The following is a 16,868-nucleotide window of genomic DNA, read 5'->3' as shown; positions in this document are numbered from 1 at the left end:
CGCCCCTTTTGGGGAGAGAGAGAAGAGAGGACCTAACTCCACCCACCATAGTAATCAGATTAACATTGGAAGGAAAATCAAGTCCTAAGTCTAGTTCAGGAGGGATGTACCACAAAAATCCTGCATAGGCAAGTTTGATATATAACCTGGGACCAAGAAAGGTCCAGGCACTCAGAACACTAACGTCATTGAATTCCCTGGTGGCTCAGATGGTAAAGCGTCTGTCTACAATGCGGGAGACCTGGGTTCGAGCCCTGGGTTGGGAAGATCCCCTGGAGAAGGAAATGGCAATCCACTCCAGTACTATTGCCTGGAAAATCCCATGGACAGAGAAGCCTGGTAGGCTACAGTCTGTGGGGTCGCAAAGAGTTGGACACAACTGAGCAACTACACTTCACAGTAAGAACCAAAGGGTAGCATAAACACTTAGTCTGTGTTCTACCTGGAAACTGAAACACAATGCAGAGGCATTAAATTTAGTCTGCCTTATTTCATAACTTTGTCTATACCCAAGCTCTTATGAAAGATATTGGAGTGTTGTCTTTGTGGTAGCCGAATAGCCATAGTGGTCTCCCTGTATTCTACATCTCACTTCTCCCATTCATCCTCTAGTGACAGTAATCTTACCGGTTACATGATCTTTTTTCCCCTCTTCAAAAACTTTGAATAGCTTTTCATATAATGCAGGATAAAAACCAAACTGCTTAAACTCATATGGTATCTCCTTTGCCTCTCCTTTCTGTTTGTCCATCCCTGTTTCCTTTAGACCTTGATCATAAAGATGAGATCATTAGACAACATTAATAACTTCGCTCATTAATAATTTAGCTCCTGATTTCTGCTTTACTAAATATATGTAACACCTGAATCTATTGATTGCTTTCTTGAAGGAGGAGTAAGAACGAAGAATTGAGTTGTTAACAAATGACTGACCCTCTCTCCCTAGCTTCCTCTTTAGTAAATTTGCAGGTGGGTCTTTCAAGTGCAAGTGGATCACACAGGCAAGAGAACACCCAACCACAGGTGGACCGCGGGGGCAAGACAATGTCCCGAGGAAGAGACATCAGCAGGTTTGCATGCAGTGGAAAGATGACGAAGAATCTGAGCTCCTGCCTTAATGATTAACTAAGACTGTTTCTCCTTGTTCCATTTAAAAATTGTCATGACCGAGCAGGATCATCAGAGTTGGTCTCTGGACATAAGTCCACCATCTCCTCAGACTGCTGACTTTTCTTCTTTATCAAAACTTGCCCTTCGATTTATTGGCTGTTGAGCAGCAAGCGGCCAAGCCTGCACACACTTATAATATGTAATTTGTTGTTTGTTTAGTCGTTCAGTTGTGTCTGACTCTTTGCGACCCCCTGGACTATAGCCCACTAGGTTCCTCTGTTTGTGGGGTTTCCCACGCAAGAATACTGGAGTGAATTGCCATTTCTTTTACTGGAGTGAATTGCCATTTCTTTCTCCAGGGGATCTTCCCAACCCAGGGATTGAACCTGCATCTCCTGCATTCCAGGCGGATTCTTTACCGCTGAACCACTGGGGAAGCCTCATACTGTGTAATACTTAATCGCCATCAAAAGATCCCAGCCTATCTTTTCAGAACCTTTCTTTTTCTGTTACTCTTGGGATTTTTAACACTCTCCATGATTCGCATCCCCATCTTTCCCATCTTTGGTCATAGACAGAAAATGGACTTATCATGCATACTTGATGTTTACATTCTATAATCCTTCAGGTTTCAACTCAGACACGACTGCTTCATGACACCCTCTCCAAACTCTAAAATTCTGAGCAATTCTGAGGTGGGAAATAGTGGAATTCTGGCTTAACAGAGATGAAGGTGCCAACAGATGGGTATTGGCCAACATTATTCAGACGCAGCTTGTAAACTATCTTCCACAAATGTATCTTGGACAATCCATAAATCACTGAAATTGTTTTCCCTGTCAGTCTGTTCAAGGGCGGACTTTCCATCCTGGCTTCTTTATTACCTTCCAGCCAATCTGTTCAGCCGATGAAAAGAAAACAAAACTAGGCTGTTCCCAGACTTTGCAGTTTTTCTCCCCTGCCTATTAAATTTGTTACATAAATTTCATTTTTGCTTTAATTCCGTGCTCTCATATACATGTAATTCCTAATGTGTTAACTAATCAGACTCTTTTATAGTCTTCCCAGCCAGACCTATAAGGCCAACTCAACAAGATTCGACACTATAAATCCCGACCTAGACTTGGACCAGAAACAAACTACTACAAGGTTTCTTGTGCTGTTCTATTTGCCTCGAAACCACAGAGGAAAGCAGTCATCACAACCCAGTCAATCTTCTCTCAGACTCATCTTCCCACAGAAAGGAGCTCCTATATCATCCTCGTGTAAACTAGTCCACATCTGGTCCATCTCTCTCAGAATGGGAGCTTCATGCTTTCGGAGTCTTCTCCTTCTGCTATGTAGATATATATATATATTTATATAATGAATCTTGTTTTTTAATTGTTGACTAATTTTTTTAAAATTTACTTATTTTTAACTGGACTTTCCTGGTGGCTCAGACGGTAAAGCGTCTGTCTACAATGCGGGAGACCCGGGTTTGATCCCTGGGTCGGGAAGATCCACTGGAGAAGGAAATGGCAATCCACTCCAGTACTATTGCCTGGAAAATCCCATGGACAGAGGAGCCTGGTAGGCTACAGTCCATGGGGTCGCAAAGAGTCGGACATGACTGAGCAGCGTTCTGTTCCTATATTTAACTGAAGGACAATTGCTTTACTGCATTGGTTTATGCCATGCATCAACATGAATTAGCCATGGGTATAACCTCAGATATGCAGATGACACCTCCCTTATGGCAGAAAGTGAAGAGGAGCTAAAAAGACTCTTGATGAAAGTGAAAGAGGAGAGTGAAAAAGTTGGCTTAAAGCTCAACATTCAGAAAACGAAGACCATAGCATCTGATCCCATCACTTCATGGGAAATAGATGGGGAAACAGTGGAAACAGTGTCAGACTTTATATTTTTGGGCTCCAAAATTACTGCAGATGGTGACTGCAGCCATGAAATTAAAAGACGCTTACTCCTTGGAAGAAAAGTTATGACGAAACTAGATAGCATATTGAAAAGCAGAGACATTACATTGCCTACAAAGATCCGTCTAGCCAAGGCTATGGTTTTTCCAGTGATCATGTATGGATGTGAGAGTTGGACTGTGAAGAAAGCTGAGCGCCAAAGAATTGATGCTTTTGAACTGTGGTGTTGGAGAAGACTCTTGAGAGTCCCTTGGACTGCAAGGAGATCCAACCAGTCCATTCTGAAGGAGATCAGCCCTGGGATTTCTTTGGAAGGAATGATGCTAAAGCTGAAACTCTAGTACTTTGGCCACCTCATGTGAAAAGTTGACTCATTGGAAAAGACTCTGATGCTGGGAGGGATTGGGGGCAGGAGGAGAAGGGGACGACAGAGGATGAGATGGCTGGATGGCATCACCAACTCAATGGACGTGAGTCTGAGTGAACTCCAGGAGTTGGTGATGGACAGGGAGGCCTGGCGGGCTGCAATTCATGGGTTCGCAAAGAGTCGGACACGACTGAGCAACTGAACTGATACATATGTCTCCTCCCTCTTGAATCTTACTCCCACCTGCCACCCCTTCCTACCCCTCTAGGTTGTGATAGAACCCCAGTTTGAGTTTCCTGAGGCATACAGCAAATGTCCATGGGCTATCTGTTTTATATATGGGTCCATGGGGTCGCGAAGATTCAGACACGACTGAGCGACTTCCCTTTCACTTTTCACTTTCATGCATTGGAGAAGGAAATGGCAACCCACTCCAGTGTTCTTGCCGGGAGAATCCCAGGGACGGGGGAGCCTGGTGGGCTGCCGTCTGTGGGGTCGCACAGAGTCGGACACGACTGAAGCGACTTAGCAGCAGCAGCAGTGTATATGCTTCCATGCTACTCTCTCCATTCATACAGATACTGACACTTCCTTTCAGATATTCATGTCCCACTGGACATATTTCAGTTTTGGCAAATAAAAAATGATTTTTTAAAGTGTGGGTTTTTTTTCTCCCACTTAGTATAATCACCCTCAGTTCAGTTCAGTTCAGTTCAGTCGCTCAGTCATGTCCGAATCTTTGCAACCCCATGGACTGTGGCACGCCAGGCTTCCCTGTCCGTCACAAACTCCCAGAACTTACTCAAACTCATGTCCATCGAGTCAGTGATGCCTTCCAACCATCTCATCGTCTGTCGTCTCCTTCTCCTCCTGCCCTCAATCTTTCCCAGCATCAGGGTCTTTCCAAGTGAGTCAGTTCTTTGCATTAGGTGGCCGTAGTATTGGAGTTTCAGCTTCAGTATCACTCCTTCCAATGAATATTCAAAACTGATTTCCTTTAGGATTGACTGGTTTGACTGGTAAACACCCTAGAAAACCCAAATTAAGCTATATATATATATATATATATATATATATATATATATATATTAAGCTATAGAGTTTGGATAATGAAGCTTCATAGGCAGGCTTCATATTTATGCCATTTAGACTGAGAAATGGGTGGCAGAGATTCTTCACTGCTTAAAATGACAGGAAAGACATAGAGAACAATAATGTAAAAGTCGTATTTCCTAACTACTCTATTATTCATTGTTTTCAATCTAAGTACAGTTTAGAGTTCTCCTGAAGAGATGAAGTGATTGTCACTCATTTCATCACCACCATTCCACATCCAGTCACCCATCCCTTTTCAGGCTTTCATCACTTTTAACCAGGATTTTTACAATGTATGCTCCTGTCTGGATTGAAGACCTGCTTTTTTCACACTTCAGCTAAAACCTTAGACTTTTATCAGTGTCTTTCTAAACATTGAGCACATGGAATTCTTCTCCTAAAAGACTTTCATGACTGTCTTCAAGTTCAGTGTAGGGCTTACTGAGTACCAGGCTTAGCAATGTTACGTTTTTCTTCTTCAGCTTATGCTCACCCTTCTTTTTAGAATATATAATTCATACTAAGTGCAGTAAACGGAAGAAATGATAGAAAGTGAACAATTGAAAAATAAGCAAGAGGAACAAGGAGAAGGGAGAACTGGTTAACTTACTTACATATATATATATAAACATTTTAACTCGAGAGCTTCCAGACTTACATCCTCCTGCCCAGACCCTGAATACCCAGATTAGCAAATTCAACAATCTCTGGCCATTTCCAGTGGCTTATTTTATAAACACTGCAAAGTGTAAAGGTCCAATATGGATTTTTTTTTTTTTTTTTTTTTTTTTACAAATTGAGGATTCCTTCACTCACGAGGAAAATGATTTTTCTCATTGGCACATCAGAGCCTTCCTTGTTGCTTTCTTGTATTAGACCTTATCTCAGATTAACTTGGTTTATATCTACCATCAGCTGCCTTTCCCCCATCTTAGAAATCCCTGAATTTAATTTCCCCCTAAATGAGGTCTCCACTAGTCTTCTGCATCCTCAAAGACAGGTACACCTTCCACACACTGGCTCAGGTCACTGATGCAGAATTTCATTTTCCCTTACAAAGTTTCCCTACCCAATCCATCAGCAAGTGCTGTCCCCAGAATATCTTTTTGACTGCAGCACTGCTCAGGGATGTAGACTTTGGGGAGAGATCAGTTAGCTTCATCGAACCCACATTTAAAGTTTAAAAGATGGGTATTGAAGTCTGAAAGGCAAGAATTCTGAAAGTGGATCTTTCTCCAGGGGATCTTCCTGACCCGGGATTGAACCAGGGTCTCCTGCATTGCAGGCAGATTCTTTACCATCTATGCCAGCAGAGAAACCCGTGAGGATAGTTAAAAGAAGTGAAACAAAATTGAGACCAGTGGTGAAAGTGATTGAGCTGATGAGCAGATGTCTTAGACTGAGTAAAGAAGTGAAGCCAAATAGCTGCTAGTGGCTTGTGACAAAATGGGAGGAGGACAGGGGTGGGAGACTCCATGTGGCTAAGGACAGGGCAAGGGGGGAGGGAAAGTGAGGCAGACAGATCTCTTTAGAACAAGATCCTTACAGGCAGGGTTTCTTGCAAGATCTCCTTGTACCTGAGGACATTTTAACTTCTTTAAGGCTGTAGCATCCTGAAGGTTGAAAGGATCTAGAGTACTTTATAGAATATGCGACACTGAAGAGATTCATTTGACAGTGCAAAACAAGGCCCCCTTGGGTGTTATTAACAATTCATGCATTTAACAATTTCCAGAGGCAGTGTCTTAAATGACTCAGAATAAAGTAGATCACCAGCAGATTATACTCACTTAGAACATTTTCCCTCCTGGCTCAGTGAGCGTTCCAAGAAAGGGCTTAATGAGGTGGAGCATTAATCAGCCACCCCTGGGTCTGTATTGCTCTCTGAAATGGAGCTAATTGACTAATAAACAAATTTTCTAAAATATTCCTTATCTTTATACAGGATATATTAAGATGGATCACATGTCTCCAGCTGTTTACCTCAACCGACAAATATTTATTGATGAAATAAAGCTACATGAGGGGTGACTTAGCAATAACACAGCAGGCTGACTGGCAAAAGGACAAATCAGAATATAATTCTCAGCAGCATCATAGGAGGCAAGTGAAAATAAATTGTCAAAAGTAAGAGTAACAAATGCATGTGTATAATAATTTACAAATCTTGTCATTTCTAAATGGTTTATTTGATTTTCACAACTATCATCAGTGGTGTTATTATCCCTTATTTTACAAATGAGAAACTGTGCTTGAAAGAGTTCGGTAACTTTCCTAAAGTCACTGGCAAGTAGTTTTTCCCCAAATGTACTTCATTTCCTAAATTTTCCAATAACAGGACATTTTGGAGGTAGTGTGTTATGTGGACAGGTTAGCAATGCAACAGCAGGATGGTGCTCTGGGAAGGACTCCAAGCCGTTAGTGCTCCAAAGATTGGAGAGGTACACATTTGCCAAGCTAGAACACTAGAGTGGGTTGCCATTTCCTCCTCCAGGAGATCTTCCTGACCCAGGGATCAAACCCACGTCTCTTGGATTGGCAGGCGGATTCTTTACCACTGAGCCACCAGGCAAGCTGAAGGTGCCAATAGGAGAATGCGTTTCTACCATGGCTCCACCAGGTGGCAGTGAAGGTCACCACTAGAAGCAAGTGTCACTATAGAGACAGGACTTGCAAGCAGTCAAAGCAGGAACGAGGAAAGAGGCAAAACAATGCTATTCTTTTAGAGTTACAAAAGCATGCATGTGCATATGTGTGCATGCCTCAGTGTGCATGCAGGTATTGGCAGGGCAGAGGAACTAAAAAATGAATGGAACTGTTACTGCATTCTGTTCAGTTTCCCATACTGTTCGTGGGTAGAAGAATGAAAGAAGGACCTTGATATTTGCACTTCAGTACTTTACTGTGCCCTCTTAGCCCACGCCTGCAATTCCACCCCTGGATTTTGGATGTCCAGTGAGGTATTACATGATGTCTCAAATTATCACTGTCATTTAGCATAATAGTGAATGTTCTCATGAGAGGAAGGATGTGTGAATTCAGTGCATTAACAGCTCTGGCTGTGCGTATACGAGTGTCTTTCTCCACAAGTGTACACAACCTGCTTGCTGCTAGGGAAACTTGCAGCGTCCTCTGGGGAAAGGAACTGGAGAGGTGAAGGAATCCAAGGTGCCTCTGGTGCTTTCCTGTTCAGCAGTAATCAGCATCACTTCAGGTTAATTGCAAATTTTTTTTACCACTGGATAAAGAAGAGTTCTCAACAAGAGCATCCCATAGCAGAAAATAGATGCATCTGGAAATGAAGAGTTAGAATCTATCTTTCCCACAGAATGATGTTTAGATGCCATCCTAACCCTTCTGAAAGTTAGGAAAAAGTTTTCCATTTGTCTGTGAATATCTACCAACCCTGAGGACACCTTCTCTCCATTAATAAAACCAGATTTCGGGGGGTGGGAGGGATGTTCAAGAAGTAGGGGATATATATATATGGCTGATTCATGTAGTTGTACAGCAGAAACCAACACAACATTATAAAGCAATTATCCTACAATTAAAAATAAAAAGGAACTTCTAAGCTATGACTACTATACTTCAGCAGATGAGACATTAAATTACAGAGAATTTAAACCACTTATAAATGTAATGTTTTCCCTATAAATCACTTATAAATGTAATGTGAATCACTTATAAATGTAAATTATTTTAGTGTGCTAATTTTAAATTGTGTTGCAAGCAGGAACCAAAGAAGGAATGTTTAACATATTACAAGAAAAAATATGTGTAATATAGTAACTGTTACTACTAACAACTAGTGGCCGTGTCTGTTTATAATTACATTTCTCTTGCTGGGTCTATAGGCTTATCTCAAATTTAACATAAACAAAAGTTTTAGTAATTTGATTTGTTACAGCTAAATAAAATACAATGGTTAAAAAAAAAAAAAGGTCCCTATCAATTAGAAGATTGTTGTATTCCAGGAGACTCTTTCTCCATCGGGGGCAGCTGCTTTTCTTCTGGCACTGATGGTAGATCAGGTGCTTTCTGCCCGCACCTTGAAACAGTGAAGCGAGTCATGCGAAGTGCTTCCTCATACCCTGGGAGGGTGTCCAGGGAGGAGGGCAGCTGGCCCAGGGGGCTGGGGGAGTGAGCCACAGCCAGGATCCTTCGAGCCGCAGGGCCGAACACTGACTGCAGGGCTAGGCAGAAAAGAACCGGAGTTCAGGTACATGTGGCATCTTCAGAAACCAGAGACTTACAGCACCTGCAGTTCCCCTTGATTTCTATTATTTTATGAAAAGGATGTCTAGCCTCTGTCCCTTTTCTTTATTTGCTCACTGGCTGCACTGGGTCTTTATTGTTGCCCACAGGTTTTCTCCAGTTGTGGTGAAGAGGGGCTACTCTAGTTGGTTCATGGGTTTCTCATTGTGGTGGATTCTCTTATTTCAGAGCACAGGCTCAGTAGCTGAGGAGGACAGGATTAGTTGTCCCACAGCATGTAGGATCTTCCTGGACTGGGAACTGAAACCGTGCCTCCTGCATTGGCAGGCAGATTCTTTACCACTGAGTTCCCAGGGAAGCCCAATCCCCCTTCATTATAAACAAGTGTCAAAACTCATTGTCACTCTTGGCAACAGATGTTATAAAAGTCCTGTGAAGCTTGTGTAGAAACCAACTTCCCTCTTTGCTTTCTCAAATAATCTAAAATGTGTCCTCACATCTCATAACCCCTTTCTTTCCCCTTTACGAATTTAAAACCCTTTATGCCAACCCACTGAAGCTGCAGGTCCCTTAGGAGTAACTGTTTTTCCCTATTCATGTTTCCCCATGGACTGACAGTGAGAAAAGAAGCACGAAAAGGTGAACAATACGCTATAGAGCTCTCTTTCTTCAAAATAAATATCACAGGATATTGCCACCTGCTGTTCTGCCCAGTAGGTCACTCTCCAATCTTAGTAAAGACTATAATCCAAAGAAGAGAACAGAGGGAAATAAGGAAAGTGTCTTATAACTATCAAGTGTTGGGCCTAATATTTAACAGAGTAAGACCTGGTGAATAAAGAATTGAAAGTATGCCATGACTAATTTTTCTAAAGATAAAAAATATAGTATAGTTAAGAGAAAATATCAGTTTGGTTTTCACAAAATCTAAGATGTTTTCAAAACAGGGATATGTGCAGTGCTTAAAATGGTTTTATCAAAGTAATTGTTTATAAACTTGGAAATTTCTCCTATAAGACATTTCCAATATCATCTCTAACATTTCATTTCTTCCTTCATTCCATCATCAGACCAAAAGTACAGCATCCGTGAGAGGCAAGGTCACCACACCACCAGGCGTCTGGAAATTAAAGCTGCCTCAAGATTTAGAACCTTTAATACTATTGCCTCTTGGTACAGTGGGCTTCCCTGGTGGCTCAGCTGGTAAAGAATCCACCTGCAATGCGGGAGACTTGGGTTTGATCCTTGGGTTGGGACGATCTCCTGGAGAAGGGAAAGGCTACCCACGCCAGTATTCTTGCCTGGAGAATTCCATGGACTGTATAGTCCATGGGATCGCAAAGAGTCAGATACAATTGAGTGACTTTTTATTTCTTGGTACAATGGATAAGAATCAACCTGCCAATGCAGGGAACAAGGGTTCCATTCCTGGTCCCCGAAGATTTCACATGTCACGGAGCAACTAAACCCCTGTATCACAACTGCTGAACCCTTCTTGCTCTAGAGCCCGTGCTCCCCAGCCAGAGAAGCCATCCCCGTGCGAAGCCCTCCCACCGAAACCAGAAAGCAGCCCCTTTCCCGGGGCAACTAGAGAAAGCCCGTATGCAGCAATGAAGACCCAGCACAAGCAAAAATAATACGTGAATAAGTAAATAAATCTAACACTGTTTGATCAATGTTTTTACACCTTCGCACTAGGTGTTCTTTTAAACTTGGCTTCACTTCCCGTGTTACACGTCCGTATACTCACAAGTGACCGTGCTCTGGAGAGTGCTGTCATGGTCAAAAGCAATGACCGTCACTTCATAGGGTGGCCGGCCCTCCTCTCCCCCATTTTGCTGGCGACCCAGACAGCAGCGGAAACACACAGAAGTCAGGCCGCACAGGAGAAGCAGTGCCCCGATGACCACCAGCAACCTGCAAGGGCCCCACGGAGTAGTGAGAGCTCTGTGCTCCTTTGTTTTGCTTTGTTTTTTAAACCAATTTGCATAATCAGCCTTCAACGTCTGCATTTTAATTCTTGCTTGAATATTTTTTATAATGCTTTTAAGATTTCAGTTCCCAGGCTTTCCTGTCATATATACACTTCCTTATTTTGTCAGCAAGACTGTCAGTTCACTTGAACAGTTCATGAGAGATTTAAATGCGTTTTGGAGGGGCAGATTTTTACTGAAGCAGTCTCCTTTCTGTGGCTATTTCTAGAGTTGACCCTGAGAAAATACACAACAATCTGTTGATGTTGGCCCAGGAGATGGTATTGAAATAGGAAATCCTGCTATATTGTCACATAGGTTAGTGATGAGGAAAAGAGGCTTTACTCTGTGAGATGTTAGGTAAGTAGGCTCAACATCTCAGATTTTTTCCACTCTGTTATCAATATATTAAAAAAAAAAAAACCTTAAAAAATAATACCCCTGAGAAAAGCTTTCTTTTAAATGTCTTTTTGGGTAACATAGCTGAAACTTACCATATATACCAGAGATGTACCCAGTCTGTGGTCAGGCAGCTATGGAGAAAGAATAATAATTTTATTTTGCAATAAAAATATAATCGAGTTACAAAAATATATGATACCTTTATAATAAAAGCATTACAGGTTATGTTAACTTCAATGTAACCAGCTAAATCTATCATGAAATGGGATGCCTTTAGTAGTGGTTTATTCATGCGTGCATGCTGTTGCTTCAGTTGTGTCTGACTTTTTTGCAACCCTATGGACTGTAGCCTGCCAGGCTCCTCTGTCCATGGGATTCTCCAAGCAAGAACACTGAAGTGGGTTGCCATGCCCTACCCCAGGGGATCTTCCTGACCCAGGGATCGAACCTGAGTCTCTTACATCTCCTGCTTTGGCAGGCAGGTTCTTTACCACTAGTGCCACCTGGGAAGCCCAGAAGTGGTTTATACCATCATGTAAATCACTATAAGACAGACTAAACTAGTTATCATTAAAGTAATGTTAATAGAACATGTAACCACAATCATTGTAAACAGTTTTGATGACGATTATCAAGAAAGAACTTGCAGAGTAAGCTTACAAAGAGTAAAAATGAATGTGACAGTTAAGGTTTGTATATATTTGAAGTCAATAGCTTAAACATAAAGAATATTTCAATTATAAGCATGAACATTTATAATTTGTTTTACAAGCAGTTGCAAAAAGGGTGACCATATAGATAGATAATAGAGTCCTACTATATAGCACAGGGAACTATATTCAATGACCTGTAATAATCTATAATGGAAAAGAATATGAAAAAGAATATATATATATATATATATAACTTAACCCTTTTGCTGTACCCTAGAAACTAACACAATATTATAAATCAACTATATTTTGATAAAAAATAAAAAGCAGAAACAAAGGGAAAAAAAGAAAAAGGGGGGTCACAATAAAACCATAAAAATGCCCACTATAAAAGGGCTTTAAATGTTCACATCCAGGGTCAAAACTGTTAAGCATATCCACTGAGGCCAAACAAGAAGGGAGGTAAAAATGTAAAAACCAACTCCATCATGATGAAAGCTAATTAAATACTCTGAATGAACTAGAGTAATTATCAATTTTCTCTACAGGATGAAGAAAATATGGATTGCATGGGACAAGAAGTGGGATAAGTTTGTAAGTGGGAAGAGAAGGGGAAGGAAAACATTTGTTACTGAAGATAATTATTAATGCATTTAATAATCCTTTCTGATATAGTGATCTGTTGAAATCTATTGCAATCTACTTCTCTATCCTCTCTGCACAGTTGTAGACCATGAAGTTTGTTTCATCAATGGACAGTGTCTCTAAGTGTCCTCATATTTTTCATTCGTTCAAAGCCCCTTTCACTTCTACAGTGTTATGATTCTGATTCTATTAAAAGTAGCCCTCCTGCAGCGGTAGGTGTGTAAAACCTCAAAGACCATGTGACAAGTAATGAAGGCCATTGCCATTCCCCCTGGGTTTAACAGGCTTGGCTGTTGGGAAACTCTTTCCGTGGCTAAATATGTATTTTTCTTCAGCCTAAGTAAGTCTTTTATTCAAACTGTCCCTGCTTCCTTAAAACAGTTTACCTCCAAGAGGAATGAATCTCTTCCCTTTTTTATCTTGGTGTCCTGTGTAATTGTAACAGATTTAGGTGGAGGGATAATCACCTCAAAGTGAGAGCTAAGTGACACCTGCAATAAATATTGTTGTCACTGTGGTTGTTGTTTAGTCTCTAAGTTTTGTCTGACTTTGTTGACACCACATGGACTGTAGCCCACCAGGCTCCTCTGTCTGTGGGATTTCCCAGGCAAGAATACTGGAGTGGGCTGCCATTTCCTTCTCCAGGGGATCTTCCTGGCTCAGGGGTTGAACTTGCACGTCTCTTGCATCTTCTGTGTTGGCAGGCGGATTCTTCACTACTGAGCCACCAGGAAAGTCCAATGTTGGCAGGCGGATTCTTCACTACTGAGCCACCAGGAAAGTCCAATAAATATTAACGTGCCCTAAAAAATAGGAAATGCTCTGCATATCTGAAATGGTGGTTCTACTCTGGCAATGACCCAAGTTTATCTGTCTGAGTCTAGTGAATTCTGTCTGTCCCAGTGAGTCACTGAGAAGCATGGGAAAGAAAATCTTTCACAAATCTCCGTGACTGTATAAACTGAGATTAAGTGTGCAGTTTTGATAGGAAGATTGGCCTTGGGAAAAAAAAAATGCTGTCAGCAGTATTATTTTGAGTGTTTAGGATGACAGGAATGCTTGTTTGTTTTTGGAGAACCCGTCTGTGAGATTAGTGGGTGGAGGCCCATTTAAGTAGAATTAGGGAAATCACAGCTATCTCATGACATTTGACCCTGTTTGGGATGTTGATGTTTTTGTCTGTCTCGCCTTCCTTCCACTGAGCATTCTCAGATACTTACTGTTCAGGACTGACACAGTTCTCCTCACATCTTGCCCGAGGAAGCTGTAGGAAGGGAAATAATCTCAGACAGGGAAATGGTCTCATTTGCTCTGCTCAGCAGCCTATGTGTCACCCTCATGACTCTGCCATCAGGTTAGTGGGTGAGAGTGAAGCAAATACAAGGAAAAGGTCATAGGGTCAATCATGGTTAGGACTGTTTTCATCTCTCCTATGCCTGATCTTTATTAAATTCAAAGTGGGAAAACCTGCAAGAGCAAATGTCTACTCTGATCTGGTTCTTCTTTTTTTTTCATGGTGGTGAGGGAGCATCCCTGACTTTGTGAATGAGATGCAGTGTTTACACCAATTTGTTCATCTTAGAAACTTTCTCATCTGTCCCCCAGATAGATCCTTCAAATTCTCTCTCATTTACAAGTTGAATTCAACCACAGTGCTCTTTTTTAATTTCCTCTGTACATCAATAACTCACTGGCAATACTTCAATCTAAAATTAGAAGTTTAAAAACAGCAACTCAGTGCCTTAGTGGTGGTGATTCTGTATTTAATTCTGTGTAGTACTATTTACAATCTGAGTAAAGCATTTTGAAAACATGACTTAAGATTAAGCTAGATATGTCATTCTGCTTGTTCAGAGGGCAAATGTTAAAACAAAAGCAAAAACTCACCATACAAGAGAAGGAGGGGGGAAGGGAGTGGAAGAACTATTTATTGAATAGCTGCTCTGTGCCAGCCAGATTGCTAAGAATTTTTAAGACTTCATAACATTTCAGCACAATAACCATGCCAGTGGGTACTTTACTTTGAAATGTTAAGGGTCTAAGGCACAGAAATTTAAGTGACTTGATAACTGTACATACCTATAGATTTGGCCAGAATTCCAAACCAAATTCTATCATATGTTCATGTTGAATGAATTACTAGAACCAGAGACAGATCTGCCCTAACTCCTTGACATTGCTGCCAGATCCCTTCTCCTCCCAGGAAAGAAATCTTCCACTGCCTCTTCTAGGTATGTTTCAGTTCACTTTCTGCTTCTAAGACTCTTTAGGTAAATTTTTGTTCTAAAAACTGTTTCACTCTTCCAGTAACTTGGATGATTTGATATTACAGGAGATCAACAATAAATGCCACAAAATTTCTCTAAGGAGATGGAAATTTGTACTTATTGAGAATTGGGAGCAAGGGACATGCAGACTCATGACATCGGGTGAAAGGGACTTGTAAGAGGACTAACAGCTGACTTTTGCAAAAAACACTTGAGAAACCCCTGGTTTCACTAAAGATGACAAAGTATGGGTTTCCTCCACCCATCCACGGGACTTTGTTTTGCTTTCTTTACTAAAGGAAAATAAAAATAAAAAAGCCCAAGGTGGTTAGTAGATAAAACATCCCTTTTCAAGCCTGTTGCAAAAAGAAAAGAAATGAGAAAAGAAATTTGGAAGGGAAGGACAGAAGCGAAGAGGAAGCAAAAAGAAAATACAAGAAAAAGATATGGTTTCAGGCACTCAATTAACTGGTATATAGGAAGCAAATAGACAGCAACCTTCCTGTTAGGAGCTGTACAGAAATTGGAAACCAACCCATTTCATCACTTGCTTTTCTTCTTAATAGATTTCATAACTGAATAAACTTCTCTCTGACAATGGTCTGGAATCCCTCAGTCCAATGACCCTTTCTCAATTGAGTTACTTAGAATCTCCTGCTTCTCAATGGAGAGAAATAAAAGGTCCAAATTATGTTTAAAGAGTTTTTTCTCTCTTAACTTATCTCTGACCGGGAGGCACCTAAACTGCTAGAGTGGTATTAAGGCTAATGTAGGACATACCATTTAGGAGAATTATGTCCTTAGTTTTAATAATTTACTTGAGAACATTTTTTCTTTTTATGGCCACATGAGTGGCTTACTTGTTGGACCTTAATTCCCCCACTAGGGATTGAACCTGTGCCCCCTGCAGTGGAAACATGGTGTCCTAACCCCTGGACCACCAGGAAAGTCTCAATAATCTACTTGAGATTTTGAGGGCTAGTAAGATGCTAAAAGAGAGAAATATACATAACAGACACTTCTAAATTGCCTTAGCTATCCTACTTGTATATATGTCCTTCTTTTCATTGATGTCATTCGTCACAGGTCACTAAGGGAACATTCCAGTTAATTCTTTTTCCCTACCACCCCTTTGGTTCGAAAGTATATGTCTTTCCTCCTCATTCATTTCCCCCCCAGGTTCTTCTGAAAGTTGGCTTATCTGAGAAACAAACAAAAGTCTCATTCCTGCATTTTCACAACTCACCTGGATGAAATACACCAGGGCAGAGGCCATCAGGGCTGGGGACTGCAGTCCCATCTGGCTGGACTCTTACTTCTCCAGATCAAGCACTGGGCATCCGTCTTCTCCCTTCTGTGCTCCGGGCCATGTCTGACTTTTTGACCTAGAGGACTTAAGGAGAGAAACTCCTCTCAGCAATAAGCTGGATTTTCCTCCTCTGTCTCTTTCTCTCCCCTCACTCTCTGTAGTTGTTATTTTCTGTAATTTTTCTCTCCCCTTTCATCCTAGCTCCTTTCTCTACTTCTGCCCCTGGGTTTAAGGTCTCTGCTTTTCCTTCCCTGCCCCTCCTTTTCTTCCATTCTACTTTTAGTCCTTTCTAGATGCCTTGAAGTTTTTTCCACACTGCCTCCGAAAGGACAACTCTCAGGAAGGACATGTAAGTCCTGTGAATTAGGTATTTTTCTAGGCAGTGGTGAGAAACTGGGCTTGAAGGAGGATCAAAGGGAGACCAGATAAAGTCTCTTTTCCATCAGAAAAGGAGTAATATTCTTGGCCCTTCACCCAAGCACTGCAGGATGACTGTTGCTGGTTGAAAGTCACCCTGCCAACCTCCATTCACACCAGCTCTCAATGTGATTAGCCCTCCTCTCTTGCTCTTGGAAACCACCACCCTTCACTATGTTGATAATCAACTCTCCTGGTTCTGGGTCATTTATTCCTAGACACTGGAGTAGGGCTGAGAGGTTGCCAAATGAACTGGAAAGCTATAGCATCTTTGGAAAAGCAAGTTTGGAAATAAGAATTTCTGGGTGCTGTCCTTGAAGTTGCCCTCCACACTGACCTCAATTCTCATTGAAATAGTGAAAAATCAAACAGACATTTCTAAAACAAGACTCAAGATCTATATGTCTCTCTCTCTCTCATATAATCTAAAGTCAGAGCCAAAATAAGTACCCATGGAAAGGACATAGAATATTTATAGAGATACACCTCTCTAGGG

General features: G+C 41.3%; 1 protein-coding gene across 1 annotated transcript; it reads right to left on the bottom strand.

Moving 5' to 3' along the window:
• Positions 1-6,466: 6,466 nt before the first annotated feature.
• On the bottom strand, positions 6,467-16,522 carry TMEM52B (transmembrane protein 52B). The gene is made up of 5 exons (XM_040235159.1): positions 15,893-16,522; positions 13,600-13,643; positions 11,174-11,212; positions 10,457-10,623; positions 6,467-8,684 (listed from the first exon to the last, which is right to left on the bottom strand). The coding sequence occupies exons 1-5, from the start codon at positions 15,944-15,946 to the stop codon at positions 8,440-8,442; spliced, it is 549 nt and encodes a 182-aa protein (XP_040091093.1). The 5' UTR covers positions 15,947-16,522; the 3' UTR covers positions 6,467-8,439.
• Positions 16,523-16,868: the final 346 nt, after the last annotated feature.

The sequence above is a fragment of the Oryx dammah genome, unplaced genomic scaffold (genome assembly GCF_014754425.2).
Source record: "Oryx dammah isolate SB20612 unplaced genomic scaffold, SCBI_Odam_1.1 HiC_scaffold_29, whole genome shotgun sequence".
NCBI lineage: Eukaryota > Metazoa > Chordata > Mammalia > Artiodactyla > Bovidae > Oryx > Oryx dammah.
The sequence above is the reverse complement of the archived record's forward strand: the minus strand, read 5'-3'. Positions and strand labels throughout refer to the sequence as shown.

Coding starts and splice junctions, on each gene's coding strand:
- TMEM52B (XM_040235159.1), bottom strand. CDS start 15,946: ATGGGACTGCAGTCCCCAGCCCTGATGGCCTCTGCCCTGGTGTATTTC. Junction 11,213..13,599: donor AACTGTGTCAGTCCTGAACA/GTAAGTATCTGA, acceptor CTTTCTCCATAG/CTGCCTGACCACAGACTGGG. Junction 8,685..10,456: donor TCTCCAGAGCACGGTCACTT/GTGAGTATACGG, acceptor TTTTCTGCCTAG/CCCTGCAGTCAGTGTTCGGC.